A 23,575-nucleotide genomic window follows, 5' to 3' on the forward strand; every position below is an offset into this window, starting at 1 on the left:
TCATCCCGAAATGGCCTCCAATAGGTGTCGCGTGATATTCATGTAACAAGGATGGGATGAATGGGTTCTTAGAGTCTACCCATATCACGCCTTTGAAGATGATAAGGTCAACCGAGATGGAGAACTTGGGGTACTCGTGAGGATGGGAACGTATGGCTTCTCGCAGCTTCTGGAATTCTGGGTTAGCTAATAGTGTGGCCTTTAGTTGGACCATGAACTCGGAGTGAGGGGCTGAAAGAATGAGGTATTGAGCAGGGGGGAAAGGTCGATACGAGAGAGGGAATTGGCCATTATATTCGAGGATCCTGCTTTATATTGAATCTCGTAGTCATAGCCCAGCAACTTAGCTAGATAGAATTGTTGTTCCGGTGTTTGCACGACCTGAGACATGAGCTCACGGAGGCTCCGATGGTCTGTGTAGATGGTAAACTTGTGTCCCAGGAGATATTGCCACCACTTTCGGACGGCGGTGACAATAGCATGCAACTCACGAACGTAGGCTGAAGCGTGTTAGAGGCGTGGACAAAACGGTTTGCTGAAATAAGCTATGGGGTGGCCGTTTTGTTGCAGGATCGCGCCCATGGCTATGTTTGATGCGTCCGTCTCTAGTATAAACGAGATTGAAAAGTCAGGAAGGGCCAATATCGGAGCTGCAGTCAAGACGGTCTTCAATTTTTCGAAGGCAGTTTGAGATTCCGAGGACCACTGGAAAGTGTTCTTGCAAAGAAGCTTCGTGAGTGGGGCTGCAATGGCGGCATACCCCCGCACGAACTTTCTATAAAATCCGGCGAGACCGAGGAATGCGCGAAGGTCTTTAGGGGAACGAGGCATGATCCATTCAACGATGGCTTGAATCTTTGTTGGATTCGGTCGCACGCCACTTCCAGAGACGACGTGACCCAAGTAGTTAAGCTGTTGCTGGCCAATGAAGTATTTTGATTGCTTCAAGTAATAACGAGCCTGTAAGAGAGAGTTGAAGACGCACTCGAGATGATGAAGGTGATCACTGAAAGTCTCGCTGTAGATTAAGATGCCGTAAAAAAAAAACTGCCGCAAACTTGCGCAGAAAGGGCCAGAGAAGGGAGTTCATGGCGGCCTGAAACGTTAAGGGTGTGTTGCAGAGCCCAAACAGCATCACCCGATACTCATAGTGACAGTGGTGAGTGCGGAACGCTGTCTTGGGAGTGTCCTCTTCTGCCATTAATATCTGGTGAAATCCCTGCCAAAGGTCCAACTTAGAGAACCATGATGCTTTTCCTAGCTCATCGAGGAGTTCATCTATAGTTGGAAGAGGGAATCGATCTCAGACTGTTATTGCATTGAGCGCCCTATAGTCGATACACATCCGCCAAGTCCCATCTTTTTTCTTAACCAGTAGTACCAGAGAGGAAAATGGACTTCGGCTTAGCCAGATCAAACCAGCGTCGAGTAAGGCAGAGACTTGGCGTTCGATTTCTGTCTTTTGGAAGTGAGGGTATCTGTATGGTCTTACGTTAATGGGGTTTGCTGTGGGGAGGAGGTTGATGTGGTGGTCGTGTTGTTGGGAAGGGGGTAGGGACGAAGGCTGTTGGAATAAGGATTGGTATTTGTGAAGAAGGGTGTTAATGGCTGGGATATGATGGAGGGGTGGTGACGATGGTGTAGGGGAGTCTGCAGGGAGGAGAGAGAGATGGAATAAACCTGAGGTAGAACTAGTGGAGAGCATTCGTTTTACCTGGTTTGCTGAGGCTGGGTTGGGGTCCGATTGAACATCCGCGTGAAGGTTGATGGACTTGCCTGAGTATGAGAATTGCATGGTGAAGGAAGCGTAGTTGGTGATGACGGGTCCCAAGGTTCGAAGCCATTCCACTCTTAGAACCACTTCAGCTCCACTGAGAGGAAGGATGCGCAAGGTCACCGTGAACGTATGGTCTTGGATGAGAAGCTTCGTATCGGAGCACAATTGGTTGCAAGTCATTACTGAACCATTACCCACCATTACCCTAAGGGGCAAGGTGTCTTCAACAGGTAAATTTAGGAACTTAGCAACGCGGGGCTGGACAAAATTATGCGTGCTCCCGCTATCTATCAGGATAGTGACGCGTGTCTTATTAATGAACCCATAAAGGCGGAAAGTATTTGTGGCTGGCACACCTGCCATGGCGTGAAGGCTAACGTGGGGTTGGAGTGTGGAAGGATCGAAGGTGGGTTCAGGTTCGTGGATATCGGGTTGAGGTTCAAGTGGGTAGGTTCGTGGTGGGTCCTCGAGGGTTATTTCTGATGGAAGGGGTTCCTCAGAGTCTGCGATGAGGAACAAGACGCGTCCCTTGCAGCGGTGAGATGAGCTCCATTTCTCATCGCAATTGTAGCATAGGCCTTTTTCGCGCCGGTAGGCCATGTCTTCCTGGGTTCTTTGGATGAAGGGAGGTTTATGTTTGGGTGGTTGGCTCGTGTGGGTAGGAGGAAGAGATGATTGTGAGGGTGGGAGGGAAGGTGAGGTTCTGGAATGGTATCTCCTTCGATCGTTTATTTTGTCTTCCTGGAGACGTGACAATGAAGTAGCTTGGGGTAATGAAATGGGTTGAAAAGCCTATACCTCTCGTCGGATTTCTGGACTTAGGCCGGAGATGAAGCAGCTTAATAGGATCGAAGGGGAGAGGCCGATGATTCGGTTAGCTAGCTTCTCAAATGCAGTGAGGTACTCTGTGACGGAGCTCCATTGAACAAGCTTGAATAATGTGCCTCGTGGATCATCGTAAAAGGAGGGGGCAAAACGAGCTTCAACTGCCTGAAGCAGCGCCGACCATGACGTAATGAAGCCGTTTTGGAACATCCACTGGAACCAACTTAACGCCGGTCCGTCGAGGTAGAAGGAGACCACGGTAATACGTTCCTCTTCCAGTGTTCCTTGGTACTCAAAGAATTGTGAGATTTTAAAGATCCACCCAAGCGGATCGTGGCCGCCAAATCGAGGTACGTCGAGTTTGACTGGTGGTCTCGAGGGGTAGGAAGGTTGAGTTGCCGGCGGCGTGGGGGTGGTGAACTGCGAGAGTCGTTCACACATAGCCTCAACCTTGTGAGCGAGGTCTGAATGTCTTTCTGAAAGGGCGACAATGGCCTCTTCCAGACGATCGGTAATGGTACGCCTGGTGCCATGTTCCGCCATGGCAGGTCGGACCAATTGATATGCGTTGGTTTTAGAGAGAGAGAGTGGAAGAAGAAGATGAAGGTCATGGGGAGAGATAGACTTTCCTTGATTCGAGGTCAAGGGCCTCCTTGCTAAGCTATTAGTTTTTGAAAGTATATTCCTTGTTTATTCTCATTCCCGAGCAAGCTTTTATACAATGGAGTTTAACGATGATAACAGTTACAGACTCTAACGGTTTCGTAACTAACTACCCAACGGCCTAACCAACTAACCCCTTGTTTATACAAAGCGTGGCTTATCAACACGTGGCTTAACTCTATGCATGCATGGAGTCACGTGCTCACGTATTCTTCTAGATACTTAGGTCGCGTAGTGTTCCTTCTTGGCCTGTCTTCGTGAGTTGTTGCAGGTGGTGGGGTTCCCTTCTCACTGCTGCTGCTAACAGAATCAAAGACATGATGCTATTGAGCACCAAACTGTGGATATCACCAAAAGAGAGGTACTTTATCTTATCTTGAATATCATTTTTGTTATCATAATTTCTTTGTAGTTATAAATGATTTTTCAATTTGTTAACAATTAAATTGATCCTTATCAATTAAGAAAGTCTGTCATTATAATATTAATTTGTAAATTAATTAATCATAAAGTGGTATTGAATTGACAGGTTTCTGGCGTACGTTAAATAACAGTACAAATGATTTGAAGATTTAAAATATGTAAAATTCGATTGATGTGATCTGAAAATTAATTTATATATATATATATATATATATATATATAAAATAATTTTGAAACAATTAATTTAAAAAATAATAATTATACAATGTAAAATGATTATTGATATAAAATTATATTACATTATACATATTAAACTCTAATTTAATTTAAATGTTATAACAAATTAATATTAATTGATATTTGTTTAAAACCTCCTAGCTAAACAACTTATAATTGGACTAAACTGAGCATCTTGTTTAAATTGTCTTTTCAATTCAGGTGTTGGGCCTCATAAGTTAATGGGAAAATGACACTCGGTTGAGGATTGGAGGAATTTGACACTTCAACATGTTAAAAGAAAGATCTAAACTCTATTTGTACCAAATGGAAAAATGTAGCTGGAATTTGCCCAGTTAAATCATTATGAGATAAGTTCAATACTCAAATTCTTATCAAGTTTCCAAGCTCATATGGGATATTTCCCTTCAGTTTATTGTAGGATAAGTCAATTCCTCACATATAAGCAAGGATGGTCCCCTTGTAAGTGTCTATTATTTTCTTTGAAGTGAAATTTGCTTTCTCGTGCAGAATTGATAGTTGGGCCACGCTTGGGGAAACAACCGAAATACTATCACTGAAATCTACATCATAGCCAGAAAACATTTCCAACAATTCAATCCGGTGCTTATTCTCAAAAGGCATTTTACCAAAGCAATTGGGTATAGCACCATAAAAATTGTTATTAGAAAGTTCTACTATGTTTAAATCTACCATTTGACATAACTGCTCTGGTATATCCCCGATAAAGATATTACGTTTTAAAAGGAGAAAACTCAACCTTTTATAACTAAGGTTCTGTATCAGATCTTGAAGTTAGATATTTCATTGTAGCTAAGGTCTATCATCACCAAAGAGTTTCCATTGCACATGCTTTTGAACAATCCACTTAAATGATTGTTATTCCAATGCATAAATGCCACGGGAGAATTTGCAAATGATGGAACACGACCAATAAAATTATTTTGGCAGGGATTTAAATAAGTTAGATCTTTAACTTCAACCAATTGTCTGACAACCAACTCAGGTACTTTTCCAGACAATTGGTTGTCAGATAGATCTCATTTATCCAATAAGTTCGTTTGGCTTAGGTCACAAGGAATTGAACCTTGGATGTTGTTTCTAGAAAAGTTAAGATATTGCAAATTTGAATAAATTGAACTTATGTTGCTAGATATTTGGCCATTTATGGTATTGTCAGCCACATCAATTGTCCTTACGTTAGGAAAGGGACACAATGGTAGCCGAAAAGCACCGGTGAAAGAGCAATTTCTAAAAAGAGCTTCATTTTTGTGTTGTTTTCCAACAACCAGAGAGGAAATTTTCCTTCCAACTACTCAAATTTAGACTAGTTAAACTGTTTTGCTAAAGAAGAAAATTGGGGAGATGAAGAGAATTTGTCTGAATTGTCAAGACACACTAAGCACTTGTAACTGAAATTTTGGAATCCATGTTTTCAAACTATGTTGTGGGTCCAATACGACTTTGTTTCCTCCACCATAGATGAACTTTATCTTTGAATTATTGGCAAATGTTGCTAAAGAAACATGAAATTAAAATTGGTTTTCTATAAAACCAAAATATTCAAGTGATTTAAGAAGGATTGCAAGGTTAGAATTGAAATTTTCAATGAAGTGATTATAAGAAATTTCCAACTTCTTGAGAGATTTCATGTTAACAAAAGATGAGAGAAGGGGTCTCTCAAATTCATTTCTGGATAAATCTAACTCCTCCAGCTTCTTTAGCTTTGACCAATCTGAGAAACAAATATTTTAAAAGGAAAAAATGCACCTTATTAGTGACATAAAGAAAAAGATGATAATGTTTGACCAAACTAAAGAAAAAAATGTATAAAATATAAATTTGATGAATAACTAAAAAATAAATCAATAAATACATGTAATTATCGGCAAGAGGAAGGATGTCATTTACTATTGTTGTCCAGTGTCAAATGTTTCTAGGTTACTTAAATCATGAAAATCTACAATAATACAAAACAAATTTTACTATGAGCCTAAATGTGACAAAATTTTTATCCAGAGAAATTCATAAATATTATTATCCAGAGAAATTCATTGCTCCTCATAGAAAACACCCTAAAAGATGATAAAACTTGCAATTACTTCCTTCGCTAGTTTCCATCAATCATATTCTCATCTAAATAAAGGGCTTTCGATCTGCATAGACTTTTTGAGCCGAAAAATGTAATGTGAAATAACTAAAAAAATGTAAATAAATTTTAATTAGGCAGATTGTGACAAAGTAGATAAGTAGTCTCTTCCTGCTAAAAAAGTAGATTAGTCTCAACTATGAAGGAGACAAATATATTTTGTTACAAATGAATTTCGACTAAATAAGGCACAATTAATTTTGAGATTTGTATTTATTTAAAACCAAAATATAAGAATTTTTTTGTTGCTTATATTCGTGTTTTGAAAGAAGTATCAACACTACTATAGACTTAAATTATAATTTAAAAAATGTCATGAAGTGAATATAAATATAAGAAAATATAATTAATTTCATCCTATTTAATTATGTAATTCTCAAAGATCATTTGTTTAATTCTAATTTTATTTTCAGATTTTTTTATTTGTGATATTAAGTTCTAATAAAACACAGATCAGAAAAAATATATTAATTTTCTTAATTAAAATTGATATATTTATTGAACTATTAACACCATTACTCGTCCATTTGTTAAAAAATTATCCCTTAGGAGTAATGTTATTATATCTAACCACCATTGGGCAGAGTATTTTAAATAAGGATCAAACCTTTACCAGTTCCCTTTCTTGGAAACGACTATCAATGCACATTCCTAATCAAATCGTTTCATTGTACAAGTGACTTAAATGGCACGAGATTTTCAAGATTAAATACGAATTGAAAAGTCAAAGGACACGGTTGAAATTGAAACACTCCGTTAATTTTCTTCCTTCATTTCCCAATTCCTATCCTTGAATCTCTCTTCACGATGCACATTTCCAGAAAATTCATTAAAAATAGAGTCAAAGTGACTTTACATTTCGATATAAATATTTGAGGTGCCTGGAAAAGCTCTTGGCAACACAAGAAAGTTATTTTCAACTCTTGAATAAAATAATTTGTACTCTCTTAGAAACTTAACTATTGCCTGCTTTACCATGGCTGATGTTAAAACTGAGGTTACCTTGAAGCTTGTGGTAATCATAGGTAGAAATGAAGTTCTCTTTGTGGAGGCAGGGAAGGACTTTGTGGATGCTCTGTTTAGCTTTCTAAAATTACCTTTGAGAACCGTTGCAAGACTTGTGCTTAAGGAGCCAAATGTGCAGCCAATTGAAGTTGCATCACTGAGTTCACTCTATCAGAGTGTGGAGAATCTTTACATTTTTTATATAAATATTTCCAGAAAATTCATTAAAAATAGAGTCAAAGTGATTTTAATGCAAGTGATAGTAGCAAAACCAACATGGAAATAATAAACAGAAAGTCAAATGGCCAGATAGTGTTTGCTCAAGGAAAAGAAGATTTTGCTGACTTTATTTCTAGTTTGCTGACTATTCCTTTAGGAGGAATGCTACACTTGACAGAAGGTTGTTCTTCTTTGGGCAGCGTTGAAGGATTGTATAAGAGTGTTGTTGATTTTGAAGAAGTTATTGGACTTCAAAGGAAGTAAAGAATAATCTTGTTGATCGTGTTCTTGCTCCACAGTTCAAATTAAGCAACCTCATGACATCAATTTATAAGGATGTTTCAAAATATTTTTGTTACACTGAGAACAGCTACACAAATCTTAGCCACGCTCATTATATCCGAGCTGTAATCACGTAACAAACCTTACTGTTTGCTATCTAACTTCTACAAAGGAAAATTGACAACAGCTAAGGAAGCTGTACGGCTTTGGAGTTTGTTGATAGCATATCTGAGACAGCTAATAGTAAAGGATATGTTAAAGGACCAATAATGTACATGGCAACAGATGATTTGGTAGTGACACTCATGTCCTCCATTTCTGTCATATCTTTACTAAGCAGTGTGTGCATTCATGTTAATGACTTGGAAGAGAAAGTGGTAAACATTGGCATCAACGTTGTAAGAAGAGTAAAAAAAAAAAAAAACATCACATCCCTTTTATGTTTTTTATTTTTTTGAAATTTGTATTACCTTAGCTTGATTTGCCAATAGACTTTCTAGAATTGCTGTGTTGGTGCAGGGTGTCCTCATACTACAAGCATCTTTGACATCTACATCAGTCCTATCAGTTGGTCTCGGCCACTTATTAACCCCACGTTAAGGAGGAGAACTGAGTAATTAATAATATTGTTCTGTATTTAGGACACATCATGGACAAATGCTATATTTAGCAGGATAGTTACTTATAGTCCTTTGACTTGCCTTGAGAATTAAAAATGTTCTATTGTCCTACAATTATTTTCTAGATTTGCAAATACTTAGGTGGTTTATACATTAGGAAATGGAAAAGAAAAAGAAAATCTTAATTTTAGACAGAATGGTTCTAATTGAAGGTTGTCTTTGGTTTACTAGAATCAGTAAATCAATCCCACACAACATGCTTAAAAACAGTTAGGCAAATTATTTAAAAGATTAAGTGGCATGGAGAACAGTTATCATAAAATCAAATCATTGTGCAAGTTGCTTAAAAGCAATTAACGAGTGAATGAAAAATTTGAGATTTATGGCTCAACATTGCAAATATGTTTCACGCAAGTAAAACCGAAATCAAAATAAATTGGTCAATATTTATATTTTCCAACACCCCAACTCTATTTGCAGTGAAAATGATCCATTATCATCATGCACACAACAAGTGAATATTAATCAATCAGTTAATTATGTGCAATTTTAAAGAGAGGGAGATAAAGCATTATCTTCCCCGGTTGGGGAAGTAGCTGTAGCTTCAGTTTTTGAATCTCAATGGGTCAAGACTTTTGAGATTATGATATGATTAGAGTAGTGTTTCATGAGCCAGTGAGATAGATACCTTAGTTGGCTGATTACTGGTTAATTATGTCCATTTTGCTCATATTGTGCATTTTGCCAAGAAACCTATACTATTTTGTTTTATCTATTACACTTTTTTTTATTTTATTTCAGGAGCATGTGAGACTCCATTAAGAATTAATGACTAATGGTGCAATATCCTTGTTTTTGCCTTTTCACCTAATGCTTGTTCTCATGTGATATTTATTTACATTTTATTTGTAAGAGAAATGAATAAATTTACGATTTATGAAATGAAATTAATTAACCTGTTTGAAAATTTTAAGTTGAATCTATTTAATAAGAAGTTTAATATTTGTTAATGTGATGTCCCAGGAAAGGTTATCACATCCCAAATAGCAGATTCATGTAGATAACGTGTAAGGATTTCAAGTCAATGGACAAGAGGAAAAGCTCTACTAATTGCTAAAGAAGGCCTTTCTGGTGTGATATAACAACATTGATGAACATGTTCAATGTCCTACAATTCATATTATTTTCATACGGCATATATGTGACCTTTATTATATTGTATCAAACTTAGAGCAAACAAACATGCAACTCATTCTAGATATACAACTTAATATATTACATATTTCAAATTTTGAAAACCTTGCTACAATTATCCATGATAAAGTAGTAGCAATTCATGCTCACCAATTCCATGTAGTAAAACCATGCCTGCCTCCAGTAAGGATTGATGTATAAAGCTGTTGCAATCACCAACAATGCTGATGTGTATGACACGACAAAGCTCACACAAAAAAAATTCATGTCCACCAAACTATCATAGTGTTCATCAGTGTCAGAGTCATTTGGTATAACAATAGGTGGAGGGTTGCAACTCTTTGGCAGTGGAAGTCCACAAAGCAACGGGTTACCCTCATAGCTGCTTTCATCAAATGTGGAAAATTGTTCTTTAAATTCAGGTGTTGGACATGATAAGTTATTGTGTGCCACACTAAATACTTCAAGTGAGGTTAACGTGGTCAGTTGAGGAGGAATTCGACCGTTCAACATGTTAAAAGAAAGATCCAAACTCTCTGTTTGTACCAAATGGGAGAATGTAGCTGGAATTTGCCCAGTTAAATCATTGTGGGATAAGTTCAATGTACGAATTTTTGTCAAGTTTCCAAGCTCAGATGGGATATTTCCCTTCAATTTGTTGTGGGATAAGTCAATTCCTGACATATAAACAAGGATGCTCCCCATGTAAGTGTCTGTTCTTTTCTTTGCAGTGAAATTGGATTTCTCTTGAACATTTGGTAGTTCATATCTTTCAGTTCCATCTCTGTTATCAGGTTCAGGAATCAAATGATAAAAATCTTGCAACAATTCGGCAGGGTCCTTAACCTCAAAAGGCATTTTACCCAAGCAATTGGGTATTGCACCAGAAAAATTGTTATGAGAAAGGTCTAGTATGCTTAAATCTGTCAATTGGCATAACTGCTTTGGTATATCTCCAATAAAGTGATTACCTTTCAAAAGGAGAAAATTCAACCTTGTATAACTAAGGTCTTGTATCATATCTTGAATCTTGCTTGATATTTCATTGTAGCTAAGGTCTAGCATCACTAAAGAAGAGTTTTCATTGAACATTCTTTTTGACAATCCACTTAAATGATTGTTGTTCAAATGGATAAATTGCAAGTTAGAATTTGCAAATGATGGAACATGACCAGTCAAATTATTTTGGGAGAGATCTAAATGACTTAGATTTTCAGGTTCTGCCAATTCTATTGGAATGGATCCTTCAAAATGGTTATTGGACATATAAAGCCCCTGCAACCTTGAGAATTTTTCTACATAACTTGGAAGCTTTCCCACCAAATGATTATTGCTTACATCCAATAAAACGACTGATGAGTTAAAAATGTTGCTTGGGAGTCTACCAGTAAATCTATTATGGCTCAATATCAAGGTCTCCAAACCATTAGGGATATTCAAAATAGGTCCCTCAAGCATATTGTTTGAAAGTTTCAAGAATTGGAGTGGGTGTCCATCTGCTAATATGTTCTCAGGTATTTTTCCAGACAATTGGTTCTCGGAAAGATCCAATAAATACAATAAGCTCATTTGGCCTAACTCACTAGGAATTGATCCTTGGATGTTGTTCCCAGACAAGTTTAGATATTGCAAATTTGGATAAATTGAACTGATATTGTTGCTAGGAATTTGGCCATATACGGTATTGTCCGACACGTCAATTGTTTGTATGTTAGGAAGGGGGCTCATTGGTAGCTGGAAAGTACCAGTGAAAGAACAATTCCTAAATAGAGCATCGGTCATTTTTGTGTTGTTTTCCAACAACCAATGAGGAAAGTCTCCTTCCAACTTCCAACCACTCAAATCTATATAGGTTAAATTGTTTTGGTAAAGAAGAAAATTTGGGAGAGGAAGAGATTTAGTCTCAGTTGTCGAAGACACAATAAGCTTTTGTAACTTAAATTTTGGAATCCATGTTTGCAAACTATGTTGTGAGTCCAATACGACTCTGTTTCCTTCACCATAGATGAACTTGATCTTTGAAAGATTGGCAAATGGAGTGAAAGACACAGGAACTTCAAATTGGTTTCCCGTGAAATCAAAATATTCAAGTGATGTAAGGCTTGCAAGGTTAGAATCAAAATTTCCAATGAAGTGATTTCCAGAAATTTCCAAATTCCGTAGAGATGTCATGTTAACAAAAGATGAGGGAAGTGGTCCCTCAAATTCGTTTCTGGATAGATATAACTCCTCCAACTTCTTTAGCTTAAACCAATCTGAAAAATAAAATTTTGACAAATAAATAAATAAATCCATCTTATTTGTGAAATAATGAAAAAGGGCGATAATAATTGACCAAACTAAGAAAAACTTGTATACAATAAATGTGATGAATAACAAAAGAGTAAAAATCAAATATACATGCAATTACCCGTGGGAGGAAGGGTGCCATTTATATCACATTGTTGAAGAGACAAAACTTTTAAAGATGTCAATTCCCCGATATTTTTTAAAAACTCATTTTCCAGGTTATTGTAGTCCAATATCAAATGTTCTAGGTTACTTAAATCATGAAAATCTGCATAAAAGAGAAAATGATACAAAGCTTAATTAGTGTAAGATAAAGGGCATTAATTTATATAGAGAAATTAGAAACTACCTTGAACAACAATTGTTATTTTGTTTCAGTCATTTTAATTGTTTTGGTTTTTATAATTGTTTCAGCTGTTTTTATAAGTAATAATTATCAATATGCATAATAGAGCATGATGATAAATATCTCATCCCACGTTTTCATCTCCATCCTCACTCTTATCTTCGCCCTGCATCTCTATCAAAGGTAAAAAAATTTATACACCCGATCTCTCGGGTTTATATATATATGTCCCATGTCCATTCTGTTTCACTCAGAGTGACTATTACTTCTAATTTTATCGGAAGTACCCCAAGAAACAAAAATGACTATAACATTAAAATAATAAATTTATGAATATTTTTTTGTCTAATTTAAAATTTAAAATTAATTTTAAATGTCATTATATTGAATAAACCATAAAACATGCAATGATTTACAAGATAAAGTCAACCCATTACAATAAAAAAAAAAATGTCCTCATAAAAAGATTAAATATAATTTTAGAAAACATAGTTAACAACTTAAACTTTAAAAAAACAGAAATAGTAGGAGAAATCAAAGATAGAAAATATATTTAATTATAATCACCACAATTATTTCTTATTTTATTTAAAAATTTATAAAATGATACGAGAAATTGATGTTTAAAATTTAAACGGATTTAACTTCTGTTAAATTTAAATATTCTTGTAATTTTCAAATGTTAAATAATAATAGCATTTAACTATTTTATAATTATAGTCTATAAATTATTAATTTTATAATATATGTGGTTTAATTAATATAATAATAACATATTTTTATATTAAAAAATTTATTTAAATATAATTTCAACAAAACCATAATATTTTTTTATTTTTATGATTATACATGATAGTTGAAATTATTGAATATATTTTTTATAAATAAAGGATATAAAACATCATATAAATGAGTAGTTGTTAAAAAAAACTGTGTAAGAATAAAATAATAAAAGGAAAAGAAATGAAAAAAAATGAGAGAGAGGGAAAAAGTGAGAAGGAGTTGGGCCAGATAGCAGTTATGTTTCTTAGAAAATAGAAGAGCGAGAAATATTTTTTTAAAAAATAAAAAGATAAGTAAAGAGAAAAAAGTTATAGAAAATTGAGCAGTAATTTTTTTCCTTAAATTGTGATGTGTTCTATAAACAAAACCTAATTTTCTTGTTGTATAATACAATAATTGTTTTGATATAGTACATAAATATTTATTATAGTACATAAAAATATACAATGTTATAACAATAACATAATAATTTTTTCTAATAGATATAAAAAAGGAAAAAAGATACAAAGAAAAAAGTTAAAAGAAAGAGAGAGAAAAGTTAGAAAGAAGTAGAAGTTTTAGAGGATTTTTTTTATAAGATGATGATACTTCTTCTAGCCAAACATTGTTTTATTATAAGTAATAAATGAAAAGCATGGTATCTTGGAGCTATATTTATATTGAGTAATTCATTAACTGTAGTATCTAATATATGGATATCATCGGTTATTTAGTCTTAACTTTGATTTTTTTTAATTCCTAATTTTATAAAAAAAAAGTTATTTATTTTAATCGTTTTCATCTTATTCTCATTATCATTATGCATAGAAAAAGATTAAATTAAATAATATTTAGCAAAATCAAGAAATAAAGTAAAAATCTTATGAAATTATTAAGTAAAAGAAATAAGTGTCTAATCTTAATATAATTTTGGGATGATGATAACAAACCTTGATGTCACTGAATACTTTTATCCAACTTGTTATAAGATAAGTCGAGGATCTTCAATGAAGTAAATCTTGATATATCTAAATATACATAATTATAGCAGTTAAATATATTTTTTAACCAAAACAAATCATAAAAATTTCTAATATGAAATGTATTTGACGTACTAAAAATTGATCTTGAAGTCAATTGACAAATTGATAAATCTAAAAACTTGAGGGATGAAAGTCCACTAAGAGCAGAAGTAATATCACTATTATTGAAATTGTTACTGGACAAGTCAAGGATCTCAAGATTCCTTAATGATGAACATAAACCTGCAAGGAATTGAATATATAGTGTTACATTTCAGGTATACATACTTAACCTGAAGCAATCGACTAATTCCTCGATTAAAACAGCACGCCTTAGCTTTATTAATTAATAATGAAATGGACAAATGATCCTACCTTGAATATGAAGATCTGAGTCCAAATCAATATAAGACAGATATAGTTCCTTCAAAGATGTGAATCCCCCGAGGGATGGCAGGATGTCATTTGTCAAAGGGTTAAAACTTATGTCAAGGACCTCCAGATTACGCAACTTTGATGACAGAGTTTCAAAAACTTACATAGTACATGTGTTGTACGTGGAAGAAGCCAACAAATTGAGGGAAAATAGTACCAAAAATTAGAAGAGGCTTCATGATCATAATAATCAGAAATATTATTTTATATTGTCATTTCTTTAAAATAAAAAAGACAAATATAGGTAGCCTCACCGTGAAATGAGGATGCATTGAAGCTATTATCTCTTAAATACAGAGACTTAAGAGATGAGGATGCATTTCAAATCTTTGAAGACAACAAAATCCGAGTAATTTAGAGTTCTATATTCGGGCAAAGAAATATAGAGTTGGGCCACTCTCCCAGTGGAGGAGTTGCACTTGACTCCACCCCATTGACAACAATCTGGACCGTCCGAGGTGTAGTAAGGATTCACAAAGCGGGAATGAAGGCCCAAAAGAGCATCTCTCTCTTCCTTCCAACAGCCTTCACAGCGAATGGCTTCCAATAAAAGGAAAAACAAGAAACAGACGCCAACAGTACTCTTCATTATCCTCATCACAATCATATTCTGTAACACAATTCATTTGGTCTCCTTTAAATAAGAAAACTAACAGCGTAATCACCAAGTCCTTCGTTCCCATTACGTGCTTGAGGCGCTTAATTCATTTTTGTCTCTTGTTATTGCTTTTCTCAATACCATACAAATTAAAATGCAGCACCTTAATTTCCACATCAAGGAAATTGCGTGCAGCGTTTGCATTACGGTCATGACTTGCTTCATAATTTCTTTTCGATCTAAGCCCCAAATTGTACGCTTCATATATCAGCTATCCAATATATTGTATAAAAATAAAATAAATAAGAAAGATAGATAGAAGTAAAATAGAAATACAATAAATAAGATGTATTATTTGGATGGATAAAAATGAGAGAAATGGAATATATATATATATAGCACTTGTTTGAACAAGTGGAAGAATGAGTGGAAAAAATAAACAAATTAAATATAAAAAAACTTTTTCTGCTAATTAAAAAATTAAATTTAACTTATAAATTTTAAACTTTCTGTTGTTCTTCAACAAATTATTTAATATTTATATTTTTACAGAATTATTTAATTTTTAAAATAGAAAAAATCACAACCTACATGTCTTTCTTAGTAATAAATTATGGGATTTTTTTTTGTTTTTGTGTAGACCGACCAAAAATAATATTTTTATCCTATTTATTTTTTTTCTTCTCTATTTACACTCAAATAAATAAAGAAAATATGTTAGAACACCTCTATTTATATGTGATGTCCTCAAAAATCATTTACACATGTCTTCTTAGCATTGGTTTTTGTAGACGATATGTTTATTTACATATTATCTATCTTGTTGACTTTGTACTAGGACAAATGTGTTCTATTAAAGCCTCGAGATGCTATTTAATGTTGTTGCCACACTCTAATGATTTTGGGGCTATATACATGATAGTATAAAGTTTGTTTAAAACAAGTCACTCAATTATTAAAAATGGTTCGTCATTAATGCAAGGTTATGATTGAACTTAAAATAAAGGGGATTAAGGATAAGACTTGATCCTTTAAAGGGTCGAATCGATCATACGTCTAGAATCTTATGAGGAGCCAAGTCAATCAAATAATCCAATAGCATTCACCAAATATTAATATAATCTATGACGTAAATTAAGTTGAGGATCGATTCTTTGAGAGATCGAGTAGGTCAGATAATCTAAATCATTAAAAAACATGATTTCTCTGTTATGAGCATCTTCAATGTTAAACATCATTAAACTAATAGAGTTGTCTAACTCCATTTTTATGAGCTATTATATAGCATCTTTAATAAATTTAACAACTTTTCACTTTTTAATAATGTAACTCTTCATATCTAACTTAAAATAGATCTAAAAAATTATTATAGATATTTATATTTTTTTTATTGGCCAAATAAGAAATTATTTTAATATTAAAAACAAGTTCTTGCATAAGAAGTATATGTGTACATAGTCTCTAGTCATCTAATTAACTCTAATAGTAAAAGTGTATAAAAATTAATTGTTAAGTTTAATAAGTTCTTAATTAAGCAACTTTTATTGACGTGCCCTTATATGCATTAAATATTTATTTATTTTTGTATTTATATCTTCTTATTTTTCTCAAATATTATTTTGTATTTTTATTTATTTCTAAATTAAATGTTAAATTTTATTTTGAAACCTAACACATCATGATATATTAAAAGACAAAAAAAATGTGCATTAATTTTAATTTAAATAATATCTTTCAAGAATAATTTGTTGGGATCCCTCTTTAATTGGAGAGATTCTAGAAAATCCTAGAGCTTTTTAGAAAAGTGTAGAATTTTCTAGAATGTTTTGGAGAACTCTAGAGTAGTGTAGAACTCTCTAAAGGCTTGTGAAAGAATGTGAAAACCTCTTGAAATATTTTGGAGATGTGTGGAATCTTCTGAAACTTTATGAAAGAGTATGAAAGGATATGGAAGGGAGTAGAAGAGTATAGAAACTCCTAGAATGTGTGAAGTATTCTAGAGAATTAATTTTGTGGAGGTGAAGTAGTATAAATAAAGGTAGAAACGTTCATTCCTAACCATCCAAGACAAGAGTGAATCCACTCCTTAGAATGAAAAAGCTAGAAAGTTAGTAAGTCTCTTTGAGAGAGAAGATAAATAGTTTGGAAAATCTTTATCCTAAAGCTTGGGTGAGTCAACGTGGAGTGAGTCAATTTTGTAAACATATCATTGTAATCCTATTATTCTTTTGTATAGTGGAAGAATCTTGATATTGGAGAATTACAATCGTATGTTCTTATTACTACCTTTAATTACTAAGTGTCTAAATTCACAAAGTGGGAAAGTCTGAGTTTTCCCAACATAAATTATGTACTTTAATTTAAACAATACAATTTCTGAGTCCGAGAATGTACGCTTATCCAATATTGTTCGCTATTATTATTTCTTTGTTTTCTTGTATGAACCCGCATGATGCTCAAATAGGGGATCAGTGTTGGACAATAACACCTTCTATATTATGTTAAGTTCTTCTTAAAAATTTCATCAAAAAGTTGTTCTTAATAATTAACATGGATGGAAGATAAACTATTCCATGTCTCCAACATCCTTACTGAAATTCGGAGGGAGATTATGCAGGTAAAAATTATTAGATTTTTTTTCGGTGAAGTAGGTAGATCGTTAGATTCTTCTAAGAAAATATACTAGTTTAAATTTTTAAATTTTTACATATAATAAAAATAATATTTTAAAACAAAATAAATACTTTACTAATATAATATATATTATTATATTTATCATATTATTAATATTAATATTTAAAACTTTTATATTCATTGTGTATAAAAATTATGAAATTAAAAGCGAATAATTTTATTTTTAAATGATAATTATAATCATGATAAAAAATATGATAACTATAATATATTAAAAAATATTATTATATAAATATTAATATATAAATTCTTTTCTATATTTAATAATAAAATATTTTAGTATAACATAAAATTGATTTTTTACTATAATTTTATATATTTTAAAAATTTTTATCATAATGGCATATTTCTAATTACCGCTATATTTTTTTAATTATTTTGTCATTTTATAACTTTTTCAAAAAATATTAAATCGAATTTTAAATAGTAACAACTTTGAAGCTCCGCTTACACATTAATATTATTGAACGAAAAAGACAACATTTTATAGAAATTTTGAAAAAATATGAGATTAAATTAAAACATTTAATAAAACTGTGAACTAACTGAATAAAATAAATAAATAATAAATATAACAAAAAATTTAACTTAAATTAATTAAATTGTTTTAAGTCCGACGTGATAGAAATAAAAGAAAATAACACGAGTTGACTTAGGTCAACTCATACATCAACTTTATGTCAATCCAAAAAACATCCTTTCTAGTAGGGACCACCTCAAGAAAAACTAAATCCAAAATCCATTTAAATTTATCTTCTATTTCAAAGAAATTGCATTCTGACAACTCTTTTATAATTATTTTTACCGTCAATAGTAAAAGAAGAAAAAAATTACATTAAATTATTAATATGATAAAATAATAAGATGAATTATAAGTTTTTTAAACCGTCATTTTAGTTTTCATATTTTAAAAAATATATAATTTTGATTTAATTATCAATTTGTATACTTTGTTTTTTATATTTTAATTATTAATTAATTAAATTATCTTTTGACGATACTTTAAATAAATATGTTAAGTCTAAAGATTAATTAAACTAGCATAACAGAAATAAAAATGAAAAATTAAACAAAGCTGCAAATTTTCATAATGTAAAGACTAAAGTCACAGAAAAAAAAAGTATGGAGAAAAGTTTCATAATGCACAAAGGTTCTGCATTACTAAACTTAGGTGGAGACGTGGTTGACGCGCTTAATTAATTTTGGTCTCTTGTTATTGCTTTTCTCAATACCATACAAATGAAAGCACCTTGACTTCCACATCAAGGAAATTGCGTGCAGCGTTCCCATTACGGTCATGACTTGCTTCATAATTTCTTTTCGATCTAAGCCCCAAATTGTGCGCTTCATATATCAGCTATCCAATATATTGTTAATTTCTTCAGTGTTTTTATTTGTTTGCATTCAAAGTGAAACACAGAAAAAGAAATAAAATAAAAACAAATAAGAAAGATACATAGAAGTAAAATAGAAATACAATATATAAGATCTATTATTTGGATGGATAAAAATGAGAGAAATGGAAAATGTTTTTTTTTCACTTGTTTGAACAAGTGGAAAAAAATAAATAAGTAAAATAAAAAACATTTTATGCTGATTAAAAAATTAAATTTAACTTAAAAATTTTAAACGTTTTACTACATCATCAGTTGCTCTTCACAAAATATTATTTAATTTCTATTTTACAGAATTATTTAATTTTAAAATAGAAAAAAAGAATTAGAATACACAACGTACATCTCTTCCTTAATGACAAATTATGGAGAGAAAAAAATTATTTTTGTGTGTGGAACCGACGAAAATGTTTTCTTTATTCATCATTTCTTTATAAGCTTTGACACTTTAATATTTTTATCCCACGTCAATTCTTTATTTCTTTTCTTCTTTATTTACACTTAAATAAATAAAGGATGGTTAATATGTTAGAGCATCTCAATTTGTATGTGACATCCTCAAAAGTCCTTTACACATGTCTTCTTAGCATTGGTTTTTTACACCGCATGTTTGTTTATACATGATCATGTCGGCTTTGTACTAGAGTCAATGTGTTGTGTCAAAAGACGTGATATGCTATTTGACATTGTTGTCACACTCCAATGATTTTGGAAGGTATATACATCTCTAATAATGTAACTCCAATGTCGGTTTTTACTTTTCAATAATGTAACTCTTCAAATCTAACTTAAAATAGATCTCGCAAATTATTACAAATATTTATATTTTTTAATTGGTCTAGTAAGAAATTATTTTAATATTAAAAACAGGTTCTTGTAGAAAAAGTATATGTGTTCTATATTCATGTAATTATCTCTAATAGTAAAAGTGTATAAGAATTAATTATTAAGTTTTAAATGTTCTTAAGAAACTTTCATTGGGGTGCCCTTATATGCATTAAATATCTATCTATTTTTGTATCTATATCTTCTTATTTTTCTTAAATATTTTTTATTTTTAATTAGTTCTAAATTAAACGTTAAATTTTATTTTAAAACCTAACACATCATATTATGTTAATGTGCATTAATTTTAATTTAAATAATATCTTTTATTTTAAAATAGAAAAAAATAATACACAACCTACATGTCTTTCATAGTGACAAATTATGGGAATTTTTTTTTTTTGTGTGTGGAACCGACAATATATTTTCTTCATTCTTATTTTTCTTATCAAAATAAGCTTTGAAACTTAGATATTTTTATTTAACGTGAATTCTTTATTTCTTTTCTTCTCTATTTAAACTCAAATAAATAAAAGGTGATGTTCATATTTTAGAGGGTGTTAGAGAGAACAAAATGCTCCCTTAACTAGCCTAGTTTCCATTAGTGTCTCTTCATTCCAACTCTATCCAACCATGAACTTGAGGAAAGTCATGAAACTCACCTCTATTTATATGTGATGTTCTCAAGAGTTCTTTACAGATGTCTTCTTAGCATTGATTTTTTGTAGATTATGTATTTGTTTACACGTGATTTTGTTAGCTCTGTACTAGGACGAATGCGTTGTGTAAAAGACGGGGTGTGTTGCTTGACGTTGTTGCCATTCCTCAACAATTTTGGGGGTATATACTTGATAGTATAAAGCCCGTTTAGAGAGAGTCACTTAACTATTAGAGTCGGTCAGTCATCAATGCAGACTGATGACCGACACTTAGAATATAGGAGATTAAGGGTAAGACCTGATCCTTCAACGGGTTAAGTCGATTAGACATCTACAATTTTTTGAGGGGCTTAAATGCTTAAGTTGATTATGTGTAAGTTAGTCCTCTAAGGCGTTGAGTTAGTCAAACAATCCACTAATACCCACCAAACATTAATATATTGTGTGGTTTAAATACTTGAGTGGAGAATCGATCCTTTGAGGGAGGGATCAAATTGTTGGATAGCTTAAGTAATTAAGAGACATGATTCCTTTGTTATGAGCATCTACAATATTGATCATCATTAGATCAAAAGAGTGGCTTAACTTTGTTTTTATGAGTTCTATATAACATCTTTAATAAATTTAATGACTTTTCACTTCAATAATGTAACTCTTTAAATCTACCTTAAAATAAGTTTCACAAGTTATTACACATTTATATTTTTTAATTTGCCAAGTAAGAAAGTATTTTAATATTAAAAACAGGTTCATGTAGAAGAAGAAGTATATGTGTTTTTAGTCTCTACTCATCTAATTAACTCTAATAGTGAAAGTGTATAACAATTAATTTTTAAGTTAAAAACTTTCTTAAGCAACTTTCATTGTTGTGCTCTTATATGCGTTAAATATCTATTTACTTTTGGGTTTATATCTTTTTATTTTTATCAAATATTATTTTTTATTTTAATCAAATTCTAAATTGAAATTGAAATTGAAATTTTATTTTAAAACCAAACACATCAAATTATATTGAAAGACAAAAAACTGTGCATTAATTTTAAGAGAAAAAAATATTATACACTAATAGTGTAAAAAAAAAATTATACCATCCAAGGTTATCAAACTCGAGAATTTACGCAGACTCGTGAAAGTTCTATAGACTCAACTCTTAGACTCGTAAGAATCTTCTTCATATAAAAATAATAATAAAATATTTGTAAAAAAACATACTAATTAAACATTTCAACAATATAATAAAGCAAAACAGTAAATCATAAAGTTCTGAATATTTAAACCAAGTCTAGTAATAATACATCACTAGTAGACAATAACTTGTAAAGGTTATACTAGTGATAGATCATTCTTATCGAGGGTTTGATGTTATTAGAGAACAAGAGGTTTGATATTATTAAAGGTGAGAATTTTGTATTTGAAAATAACATGTTCAATGAAGATATGTTGAATGCTAAACACACATAAAACAATAAAAAATTATTTATATTTTGGTCTAATTTTTTTTAACTTACTAACTCGTTGACTCGGTGGTAAACTCGAGAGTCTACCGAGTTTACTTAGAGTTTATAGATTTTACTCTACTAAAAAAAGAGTTTGCTCAAGAGTCAACTCGCAGAGGACAAGTGGACTCGTAAGCTCGTAAAAGTTAGCGAGTTAACTTGAGAGTTGGATAACCATGATATCATCATCTACTCATAATCATATCATGTATGATAAATTTGTTTATTTTTGAAATAACTATCTTAAACTAATTTAAACGATAATTTGTGTGTATAAACATCAAAATTTAATTTTAATTTAAATAATATCTTTCATGAATAAATTATGCGCTTTAATTTAAACAATATAATTTATGAGTCCCAAATTGCACGCTTATCCATAATTGTTCGCTATTATTATTTTTTTGCTTTCTAGTATGTAAATCAGTCACTTGCAACATGATCGTCAAATAGTGGAGCCGTGGAACAGTGTTGGACAATAACACCTTCTATTTTGTTAAGTGGTTCTTAAAAATTTCATCTAAAAGTTGTTCTTAAAAGTCAACATGGATTGAAGAAAAACTATTCCATGTTTGATATCTCCAACATCCTTACTAAAATCCAGAGGGAAATTATGCAGATAAAAATCCTTATATTCTTCTAAGAAAATATATTTGTTTTTATTTTTAATTTTAACATATGATAAAAATAATATATTAGAATAAAATAAATACTTTATTAATATATATATATATATATCATATTTATTGCACTATTAATATTAGTATTTAAATTTTTATATTCATTATATGTAAAATTATGAAATTAAAAATGATTATTATTATTTTTTAATAATAATTGTTTTGATAATCACAAAGTTTCTCACATGCTAGGAGTTAAGGCTACATATCATTTATAAATATTCTCTCCTCTCAGCCCACTAACTCACCAAGACGTCTTTTATTAAGAACAAAATTATGACAGTTTATCGAATATTTTAATGGACAATATCTTAAATACAGAAATCCTAACGATGCATGTGGATTTGAGGTCGAAACATTGATATTAGAAGGAGGGTCTAGACCACTCTTATCCTTTAATCTCCATTGGGGGATTTGTTTTGGTAATCACTAAGTCATATATCACTTAGGAGTTGATGTCACAAATTGTTTATCAATATCATATTCTCTCAACTCATCAAGATATTTTTTTACTAAGGACGAAATCATGACAAATGACCGCGACCAAGTACCCAAGTAGACAATACATTTGATTTGAGATCAAGACAATAACTATAATATATTAAAAATATTAGTATATAAATATTAATATATAAATTGTTTTTTTCTATATTTAATAATAAAATATTTTAGTATAATATAAAATTGAATATTTTTACTATATTTTTAATTTTTTATCACAATGGTTGATTTATAATCACCATTATATTTTTTAATTCTTTTATCATTTCATAACCTTTTAAAAATGATTAAATTCAATTTTAAATGGTAGCAATTTTGAAGCTTAGCTTACACATTAACATTGTTTGATGAAAAAGACAACATTTTACAGTAATTTTGAAAAAATACAAGAGTAAATTGAAACATTTAATAAAAGTGTCAACTAATTGAATAAAATAAATAACCAAAAAGACAAAAAAAAATAATTTAACTTATAGAACA

At 31.4% G+C, this 23,575-nt stretch overlaps 1 protein-coding gene and 1 pseudogene across 1 annotated transcript in view; both read right to left on the reverse strand.

Moving 5' to 3' along the window:
* Nucleotides 1-4,092: 4,092 nt before the first annotated feature.
* LOC114420442 lies at nt 4,093-5,667 on the reverse strand (annotated as a pseudogene).
* Nucleotides 5,668-9,298: 3,631 nt separating this feature from the next.
* LOC114419018 (receptor-like protein 15) overlaps nt 9,299-23,575 on the reverse strand; it is a 28,584-nt gene continuing 14,307 nt past the window's right edge. Inside the window, exons 6-7 of the mRNA XM_028384591.1 lie at nt 11,805-11,951; nt 9,299-11,649 (exon numbers count right to left, since the gene is read on the reverse strand). Coding sequence (XP_028240392.1) covers nt 9,485-11,649; nt 11,805-11,951 — 2,312 coding nt within the window. The 3' untranslated portion in view covers nt 9,299-9,484. The remainder of the gene's footprint in view (nt 11,650-11,804; nt 11,952-23,575) is intronic.

The sequence above is a fragment of the Glycine soja genome, chromosome 7, assembly GCF_004193775.1.
Source record: "Glycine soja cultivar W05 chromosome 7, ASM419377v2, whole genome shotgun sequence".
NCBI classification, from domain to species: Eukaryota; Viridiplantae; Streptophyta; class Magnoliopsida; order Fabales; family Fabaceae; genus Glycine; species Glycine soja.